The 10,677-nt window shown below is 33.4% G+C and overlaps 1 protein-coding gene across 1 annotated transcript; it reads right to left on the reverse strand.

The window, feature by feature from the left end:
- Positions 1-1,343: 1,343 nt before the first annotated feature.
- LOC121443426 (proline-rich protein 32-like) lies at positions 1,344-3,278 on the reverse strand. The gene is made up of 2 exons (XM_041645178.1): positions 3,146-3,278; positions 1,344-2,333 (listed from the first exon to the last, which is right to left on the reverse strand). The coding sequence occupies exons 1-2, from the start codon at positions 3,163-3,165 to the stop codon at positions 1,505-1,507; spliced, it is 849 nt and encodes a 282-aa protein (XP_041501112.1). The 5' UTR covers positions 3,166-3,278; the 3' UTR covers positions 1,344-1,504.
- Between the last annotated feature and the right edge of the window lie 7,399 nt (positions 3,279-10,677).

Genomic DNA, 10,677 nt, shown 5'->3' on the forward strand with positions numbered 1-10,677 from the left:
AAATATTTTTATGACAATAAGCATTAAGCATGCCCAAGTCTCCAGTTCAGTAAGCTTGAAAATTCAATAAGTGTTTGGAATGCTGAGACTAAGCTACCTCATAGTGAGCAGCTGTCAAACAATTTGCAAAATATTCCTGTTGACCTGGTCACAGTGAACTGATGGAATTCTGCCAGCTTCAAGACATAAACAGAGAGAAGGGAAAGCCATGAAGCAACATGCAGATGTTCCTGCTCATCATTACACTGCAGCCTGCACACTTATTGTGACCTATTATGAAATAAATGGAGAAAAAGAAATACCAGAACTCCTTGTGCTGTTGGGGGAGTTGCAGTTGCAAAGAACCTAATATTAGTATTAAAATATAGTAATGGTTTTTGCTTTCTAATAGGTGTCATTTGGATCAACAGTTTATGTCTACACCTAGCTATTATTTCACATAGAGAACTGCTTGTAAGACAAGATCATTTTAAATATCCTTTGGAAAGATTTCCAATTTAGTCTTTGTATTCAGTGCCACTAGATTTTAAGGTATATTCCTAAAGAGTATACTAAATTACATTGTTAAAATGACCATCCTTGCATCCTTTATCCTATGTGCCCATATCAATGTTACTTGATTTTGTCAAATTTACTGTCTGGGTGCTTTGATATATTTTCAAGTATTATTATAATAATGATGCTATAGCAACAGTAATAAATATAATTCTTATATATCAATAAAACATTTTCAATTGGAACTTATGGTCATGTAACAGTCCTTTAGTCTAAGAAAGGATAAAAACCTTGTTCCCACTCTCCTTAATGTTTTCCCCAGAATTTTGTTTGTCAAACTATTTGTATTTTACTGTCTTAGCAGAACTGAAAACTTGAAGGACTGATTTGCCTTTAAGTGGAATCTCTGCACTAGGGCTTCCCCATTCTCAGTTTCCTGATTGCATTCTTGTTTAGCCTGATTTTTCTTTTACTTGACTAGTTTATTTTTATTTTTTTTTTGCTCTGTGCAGGCGGAGTGTAGGATGGATTTAAATTGGACATGATGAACACTGTTCGTGCATGTTTCCTGATTCCACGGATTCCAGCCTGCCTCTGTAACACATCTTAAAGCACTCTCCTTAATTTTATCAGCCATCCTATTTTTAGGCATGTAGAAATTACCAGATCTAGAACTGGCCTAACAAGGTCCCAGTTGGTCTTTTCAACATTCATATTGAAGGTCCAGTCAGTAGCAAACAGTGGTAATGATTCAAGTGAGCTATGTAGGAAACACTTACATATCTGCACTAATTTTCTGAAATATAGAAACCAAAATCTGCGGTTTGGACCTTAAAACAGACACAACATTTAAAATTTTGCAATCTTTATTAAATCTTTAAACACATATGGCACGTTAGTGCTAAACCAAGTGTAAGAGTGTAGGGAATTTCATATATGATGAAAATATTAGTAGCTTTCAAGCTCTTTTTCCAACCCCTTTCTTTCCCATTTACTCCTTGCAAACACTCTAGTTTAAGTATGGAGGAGGGTGCATTGCTCGAGTGTTATAATGAAAAAAATAAGGCAAAGGAGGACCAAATCCTAGGGGAGAAGCAAAAGGAGTAGGCATCACAGGAAATGGACTGAATGCTGGAGGTTGAGGTGGCATGAAGCAATGAGCAGTAGAGCAATGTAAGCCTGGAACACCGGTTGACAAATGAAGAGGTCTCTGCTGCCAGTTATCCATAGGGTGCCTTGGGCTTCCCAGTGGGAAAGAGACATGAGCCAGGTTGCCCTTGTATGACCTTCTACCATTTCCTGGAGTCACTTCCATCATTATCCCTGATCTAAGGGTGGGGACATATGGAGGACCCCGTGTCTGTGGGCCCCTTGGTGGAAAGAACTCTTGAAATCTAGGCATAGGCATATATTGCTTTGAGCTATTGCCACTTCTCTCAAGAATCCCACTACCATCTCTTGGGTCTCCGATCATCAGTGTCATCGGGCTTCCAGAGACTTCCTGGGACATATTAATAGAATCATGTCCCTTCTTGCTCTGACTCTCCAGGCTCTCTGAGCTGTTTACTTCTCCTGTTGCTAGGGACTCTTCCTCAATAGCAGGTGTTAGTGTAAAAGGGTGTCTCCGAGCTCTTGGATTTTCAGGAATGTGGACTCCTGCTCTTGCCACTGTGAACGGGGGTCTCAGGGAGACAGGAGGGTGGCCCCAGATCTCTGCGTCATCTTCATCATCCTTCAGTATGTAATTCAGACACAGGAGCGGCACATTGTGACGAGTCTCCCTGCTTCCATTTTTGTCCACAGGTACCATTATGGATGAACAGCTATGCCCTTCAAGCCTTGCAAAACCAGAAATGAAAATTTAAATAAAATGGAAATGCTTTCCCCAGTAAATATTTCAAGCGTGTGATTAAATTCCTGGAACATACAGGGAATAAAGGGATACAGGCTTTTTTATTCCATGAAGTCAAACAAATACTTTCTTAGCCTACTATCACCCACCACATCCCCAGAAGTCCCGTTGGTACCTGATTACATGGTATCCAATAATTGCTGCCCTGTGCGCCTTTTAATTCTTTATCAGTCAAAGGTAATTAAAAAAAAAAAGTGCCTATATGGCCTAGACGGCTTCCTAGTTGACATAAAACCGCAGTTCTTTCAAGTTTTTGTAAGACCTTTTAACCCAAAATCCCAGAATTCTGACTCTGGCAGAAATGTTATGAGAAGTCTCTGGAGAGTGGGGGCAGGGACACGGCATTGCTCTCTTTCACAGAAGTCATAGAAAATTTAGTCATTCTCTTTAAACATTCTGTTTTTTTTCCTTTATGCACTGCATATTCAAACCAAATTTTCTTAAAACTTTCTTCTCCTTTAACCTGTATCAGAATTTGTTAGAGTAATAATTTCCTCATGGCTTAGATCTACGCTTAGAGCTTTGTAACTTTTATTTCAAACTTACCTTTAAAATCATTAATGTTTTATGCTTTTAAAATCAGTACTCGTGTGTACAATTACATTATTTTACTTTTGCCTTTAATCCCCACGAATACCATGTTCAACCCTCTTTCCCTGCCCTAGTAATACAGTAATAACATTCAAATAATCTTTTGTTTTCAAATTTAAACTGAGTTATACTCAGTTTCATACTTACCCATTCTCAGTACAAGCCATGTGGAAATGAGATCAAGACCACCTTCATGAGGTGGTGGAGCAAACCAGCTGAACACCCACACTAGCCGACTAGTCTGGAGAATTGATTCTTTCTTCTGCCTCAGAGAGGTTTGGCAACTGGAATGAAGGCAGGAACCAACTGCTTTATTTTAAACCCCGAGTTCTACTAATGAAGTCATCAGTTGCTAGGCAAAAGAGGTGGACAACAGAGAGGGGGAAGGGATAAATCTGTATACTCCTTTGAAGCTAAATTTGGAACTGCCTTTGGCACAGTAACAGTTGGACACAAAAGACATTTCCTAAATCAAGAGTGCTGCAGAACATTTGGAAAGACAAACTATTTCAAGCAGATTTAAAAGTCATGGAGGCACAATCCATTTTCCTTCTTTGAAAATTCTTATTGTTTTAATTTTATTTTACATTTTTTTTGTTTTGTTTGTTTGGTGAGACATTATTTTTGTCCAAAACTATTTCTGAACATTCTCTCTAGAAGAGAGTTGTTAAGTATCCTTGTCCATGTGTAAACACATATTTTATTTGTTAATTATTATTACTTTGTATTATGCTCAATGCTCAATATTCAATTTGAACACTCTGCTTGGGGAATCATACTAATATTAGAAGAAATAGAGATTAGTGAGTCAAATTGTCAATAATAATAAAGCAAAAATGACAATATGAAAATCCCCCATGAGAGTTATTGTGTCTTTTGATTTTGTCTAATTTATACTTTTTTTCTTCATAATGTCTTTTATCTTATTAGCTGTATATTTGAGGGTGATTGCACATATGTGTCTGTATGACTGCCTTTCCTGTAATGGAGATATAGAAGTGTTAAAGTATGGAGATGGGATAAATGCCATAAGGAGAATCATTGTTTTCTGAATATTCGATCACAACTTGCTTTGCTACTCTTTTACAGGTGTTGCTTTTGTGTCTCTAGCCGAAATATCTGCCTCACCGACTTTCACAAAACAAACTTTCCTAGCTTGTATTTTCTGGCATTTTTCTACAGTTTATTTCTACAAAAATACAGAGGCTGTAAGATTACAAAGATTGCTAATGCCATACACAGACCACTTCTTCAGCTGTACCTAAACTTCCCTCTGTGCAGCTAGACCCTGAAAATTGTCTTTTTTTATCATGAAATCAGTATTTCCTGCTATATTTCTTAACTTACATATGCCTCATTTTTTCTTAAGGAAAGATAAAAGGCATCCAAACATCATGTGCTCTGATATATATATAAAATATGGTTTGTTTGTATGAAGGAGATAAGAGGGAAAATAAAATAAGTATACAATACCAGTACAAAGGACTGGTCACTGCTGGGAAGCAGCATAACTCATCATCACATGTTCCTGACAGGGTGCCTTGTCTCTTTCTATAAATACTATTGAATGCTTTTTATACCATTGAAAAATGAAAGTGACATGTTCCCAACACATTTCCCAGAGGAATCTGTTCAGTTGCCAAGCATGGTTTAATATTAAGAAATCTTTTGGGTCCATAGTTTCAGTTTATACTAGCTTCAGTTTGCTCCTTTTCTTCATGTAAAAGAAAACTTCTTATTAACATTGTAATTGTGGTAAAAATTTACATTTAATTTATCCCTTATCATGCAAAGGAAAGTATAAATCTTAATGCTTACTATTTCTTGGTAAATACTAAAGACTCTGGAAACCATTTAATGCCTGTTCAATAATATGTCATATTAATTGGATTTCATGAAAAAAAAAAGTCTAGCGTAAAATCAAGTAAATGAGAAAAGTGACAAAGCCTATGACATCTCAAAATTGTAAAAGTCCATTAGGTATTTTAAATACATAAGTAACTACTAATATTATACCTTAGAATGTGTTTGTATGTGTACTGAAATGCATATTTACTCCAGATATACAATAATGTGTTATATGTGGATAATAGAATGAATAACATATAATCCATATATTCCAGTGCATTTTGAATTTCCCTAGGGAAAATTGCATTTATAAATAAATAATATGTATGAATTAATTCAAGGATGGCATAAAAATATAATAACATTAATTACATTGTATAAAGCAAAAATAAAAATTAATTCTTCAGCTCTATAATTGTGGGCTAAAATTGTTACCTCACAATACACATGACATTAGAGGCTTTGGTGTGACTCAATATTGTGTGTGTGTGTGTGTGTGTGAGTGTGTGTGTGTGTGTGTGATTAAATGTTTAAAATATTGCACATGAACAAAACAAATGTAAGTTAAGGAGTTATGATACATTTATAATTTTGCATTTCAGATTTTTAATATGAACTAAAGTTTCTATTTGATACAAAAAATACAAATATATGCTTGGACCATCTAGAGATAAATGTCAATCACACATTCAGTAAAAATCTTGCATCTTATGTAATATTTTAAAGAATTCAATTAAATTATCAATTAAAATATTAAAAATAAATATAAAAAGCTAGAATCACCTCCAGTCTATCTTTCAGAAAATGAAAAAAGAAATAAAGCTGTCAAGCTATTTAATCTATCCACTGAGCTTGGAATAATAACTCATAACATTTATGCTTTTTCTATTATTTGTTGGATGACTCTTCAGAGAAGGTGCAAATGAATAATAAAAATTGATATTTTGCCAAAGCCAGCATCACTGTGAAAGCATCTATGCTCTAAAGGCCTTTCATTACCCATGCCCTCCTTCTATTGTCACAGCTCCAGATGTCACTCTTAGCTCTCAAAGATTTTGAGAACTGCATTGAAATCCTAAGTGGGAAAAATATATGTATATGTTTGCTTTTGAACCACAATTATGGGACCATGAAAATGTTATTTTTCTCCCGAACTCTTGTCTTGTGTGTGTGTGTTTTGTTAAAGAAACTTTGCAACTATGTAAGTGCTAGAAAAATATTATTTAAAATGTGCCTTTTCTCTTCTCCTGCAGAAAATATTTCAGGAGCTGGAGACAGGAGGGTCAATCTCTCTGTTTCAGAAAGGCTAATAAGAAGGTGATGAAAAGATTGGCAATTTATTTCCTGGGAGGCAGTTGTTAGAAAATCTAACCATTAACTAATCTCAAGCGTACCCATGCCTGTAGAAAGTTTTCTAAGTTTAGGATGTCTAAAAGGTACTTCTAGAAACTAGACAAGCTATTTTTAGGGGCATATGACTATTTAATTCAGTAATTAAAGCATTGGAGTCATGAAAGCATGACATTAACCCAGAATAGACTGTACAGTATTTCTCTTCTGTGTAATAGTGCTGTGTAACCATGGTCATAATTCTGTCCCAGCTGTTCCAGTAACTTGGTGAAATGAGAGATAGGGATGAACAGGTGAGAGTAAGGCTCTCACTAACACTATAGGCGGAAGCAATTTTCAATGTATTCTTCAATCTGGATCAGTTTTGTGTTTTGTTTCAGATTTATCTACTTATTTTTCATATGTGTGTATGTTTATACAAGAATGTATTAGGGAAAAGATACAAGTCAAAGTCTCTTCATTATGTGATTTTCCTTGTCCTAGAGTTTGCTGTGTAGACAAAGTTGGCCTCAGTCCCACAGAAATCCACCTGCCTCTACCTCCTGAGTTCTGGGATTAAAAGGCTGCTCTCACATGCCTTGACCAAGAAATATATTTTAAACTATCTACATTTTATAATAATCTATGTTTGTTTATGTCTATATCAAGAATCCATCTATCTGTTAATCCTATAAAACCTTTAAGAAATTTACTACCAACACACCCACTTACCCACTTTACAGATGTGAAAAACAGAATTGTAAACACAAAATAAGAATTTTATGATACCATAGGTAATAAATGATCGATAATATTTAAAGTCACTCTAATAAACATCAAAGGACATACATACTTCATCCACTCAACTATGATTTCTTTTGATTATATTTCTGATAAAGTACATGGATGTGTGTTTGCTTATGTATTTTATTGTATCATACCTATCCATCTAAAGGTATATACTGCACTAACATACATGTCAGGTATTATATCCACACACATAAAATAAAAACTTATAAATCAAAGACTAAATTCTGAATTATTTTTGAACCCCATATCTGTGGACTTGAGGAATCATATTGGGAATATTACGTGTATCTTTATGGTTGAGTCATTCAGATACGAAGATTATAGTAACAGGAAAGAATGAGTTGTGTCCATGTATATGCATGTTAGGTTGAATTAATGGACATTACATATCTGTTGATTTATTAATGGTAACTTTGAAGAATATACATGCAGATAAGGTAAAATATTTTGAAGTAAAAGTATTATTTTCTATATTCATATTTGTATACTTTATAAATTATGATGGACATAGAGTAATAAATAAAATAAAACCAATGCTAAAAATGTATCATATGAACATCTCAAAAAATGAATATAAATAATATTAAATAAAATAATAAAAATAAAAACTCTTTCTCCAGTTAGGAGTAAAAATCATTAAAGTTTAAGAAAACCACTCAAGGGCTTAAATTTGTATTTGTATCATATAGACAGGTTTTGATAAAGATATAGAGTTAAATTTCAGTGACATATTAGAATTAATTGGTAAGCAAAGAATGTAAAGCTATATTTAATTCCACGAGCATTTGATTTAAAAATCAAACTCCTTTAGACTAAATTATTCTTGCTAATACTGAGGACATCAAAATTCATAAAATAAATTTAAACAATTCACTAAAAATGAGTCACCTGTGTTTAGATATTTGCCTATGGACTTGTAAGAGCTAAGATTTAGATTTCATTCTGAGTTTTATCAGTTACCAGCCATGTAAACAGAGACACACATGTAAATGTCTGTGAATCATATTTGCCTTATCTATATAGTAATATTATGAAGAAAATGATATCAACTAATAAACTATAGGTAAAAGGACACCATTACATGGTAAATGCTTAAATATAATTTTTCCATTTATGTGGAAGTATGTGTTTACTTATATAATATCTCTCTAATCTGTTTCAATGTTATTGAGAAAGGTAAACACCATAGTTACTTGAAATCGATTTGGAAACTGTAAACTACCTCACCCAAGTTAGAACAATATTACTGTGTGTGATAGTTCTTGGACAAGAAGAGCTGTACCATTGTCCATAGTCACAGATTTTATCCAGAGATAATTTCATTATCCATTTCCTTAATCAACATGTTGTAAACTGCTTTTAACTTTTTAATTACTGCTGTATACAACTCATCAACTGTTGTGGTTATATCGTAGCCATAATTGAATAAAGATCTGCATTTTTTAGTTGACTAAAGAGTTAATTAGGCTTTAGAGCCTCATGTTACACAGTAGGAATCGTTTAAGTTTCTATGATGATTACAGAGAAAACTCTGAAGATGGGGAATGCAGATTAGTTCGATTCCTGATAGTGAAGATCAATTTTTCTCAATGATTTGTTCCTTTTCCCTGGAAAAAAAAGAAGCTTTTCTACCCCAAGATCCCAAACTATTCTCAAGTAGCCAAATAGATAACTTGTTGAGGAGGCTTGATATGTTTACCCACTGACTATAATTCAATGTGGAGAATAGCTGCTGCTGAATCAAAAAATTAAAATATTAACAAAGACCACAATATCTGAACTATTGTGTCTGTCCATGTTACTGATATAAATGTTTATTTAAAAGACCTGAATAAACATGTTTCCGTAGTCATCTATTTGTAAGTAAAGTTGTTCTTTTATGTTTTAATTGGCTCAGGTTTTCCAACTATATTTTCTAAATGTAAAATGATTGACATATTTTAAGGGAAGAATTCATTATCAAAAACTGTTAGGGCCAAGAAACTAAATGATTTACCTTAGAAAAGCACTAGAGAATTGTAGAGTTCTATTCTGATAACAAAGACTGGACAGCTGCATAATTTATGAACCAATACTACAAACATTTATAGAGGCAGTAGGTCACCTTGTATATGTTAAATCAGAAAAATTGAAGTGAGGGATATTGTGCTAATTACTAATGATCTTTATTATATCAATATCTTATTAATTTTTCCTAGTAGCAAATTAGCCTTGTAATTCTAGATTTCCATGTTCTACTTCTGAGACAATGAGCCCTAGTTATCTACAACTTAAATACTCTGTTTCTTAACACAAAAGCAAAACACAGATGCCCATGTACATTATATTGAGTAACTTTATAAAAATTGTAAATAGAAAAATAATCTAATATGAATTGCACATATCTAACTTAAACTGTGTAGAAACAAGCTGTATTATAAAGTACATTTTTTTAATTAACTCTATATGTCACAAAACCCATTTTGTCTCAAGCCCTAGGGAAAGTAATTCCCCTGGCAGCTTACCAGACAGATTTTTGATGTTTGACTGATCCCAAAATGACAATTTTAGTGTCTGTAGACCCAGGCTATGATTGGTTTAAGGCACAGGGATCAATGTTTACAGCTGGTGCTAATGGGAAAGGCTACAAGTGACTCAAACAAATTGTTGTAATTGTTCCAAACATCCATCTTTATAGTTATATAAGCAGGCTATCTTGAATCAGTGAGGCAGCAAAGAGAAATTTCCATCAACTTCTCCACCCTGAATCTAATGTTGTACCATTTAGGACAAATAAAGACTTCCTTTAAATCATGTTATTTTTAAATATTTTATACATTTATTTAAATTATATCTATATATGCTTTGGGAGTATGGGTTTTGCCACATTAATGTTGTTCAATACCTGCAGAAAATAAAGTAAGACCCCCTCAAGTGGCTTTGGTCTTTATCAAGTACAATAGTAAATATAAATTAATACTATACCCAGACCTCAAGAATATATTGATAACACAATATACTATTTAGATAGCTATTTAGCCTTTCTCTAGAAATTAAAAGATTGACAGGAATGAATTTTTTATACCATCAATACTATAACAACTAACTTAAATGACATAAAATGTACTCCAAGTTTATTTTAATTCAGAGAAGATAAAATCAAATAACTTTGGGTAAATGCATGGTTATTGAATATTGGCTTAATTTTCCTGAGAAATTCCTGAAATAAGAGATGTGTGAGGTAAGTAATCTCATTACAGGATTTCATCACGAAGCAGAACTAAAGCTCTACTTTGAAAGATAAAAAGGATGAAAAATAATAAAGGTACTTTTGTATTAAATTTATTCTGAGAGATAATGTCATTAGATTTTTATTATTATACTTGTGTCTGTCTATGTCTCAAATATTAACAGGGAACTTTCTTCTTGCAGAAGATGATAGTTAACATTGAGACTCACAACTAGACAATGTGCAGAAAGTAAAAACCCCTTTTGAGCATTTAACCTTAAATGGGATGTTTTTATACAACGTTTTTTGTCAAGATTCAAGTATCTATTGGGAATAGAGGGCTAAAGATTGTAAGAGGCAGAGATGGTAGATAACACCAAGGAAAGAGTATTTTACATATACAACAGAACAAAATCTCATGTAACTCCAAAGCAAATGTGACAGTGTGCCTAAGACTTGCACAAACTCAAGGAAGAAAATAATC

The sequence above is a fragment of the Microtus oregoni genome, unplaced genomic scaffold, assembly GCF_018167655.1.
Source record: "Microtus oregoni isolate MIOR12 unplaced genomic scaffold, Mior012 000106F_ref0000393, whole genome shotgun sequence".
Taxonomy (NCBI): domain Eukaryota; kingdom Metazoa; phylum Chordata; class Mammalia; order Rodentia; family Cricetidae; genus Microtus; species Microtus oregoni.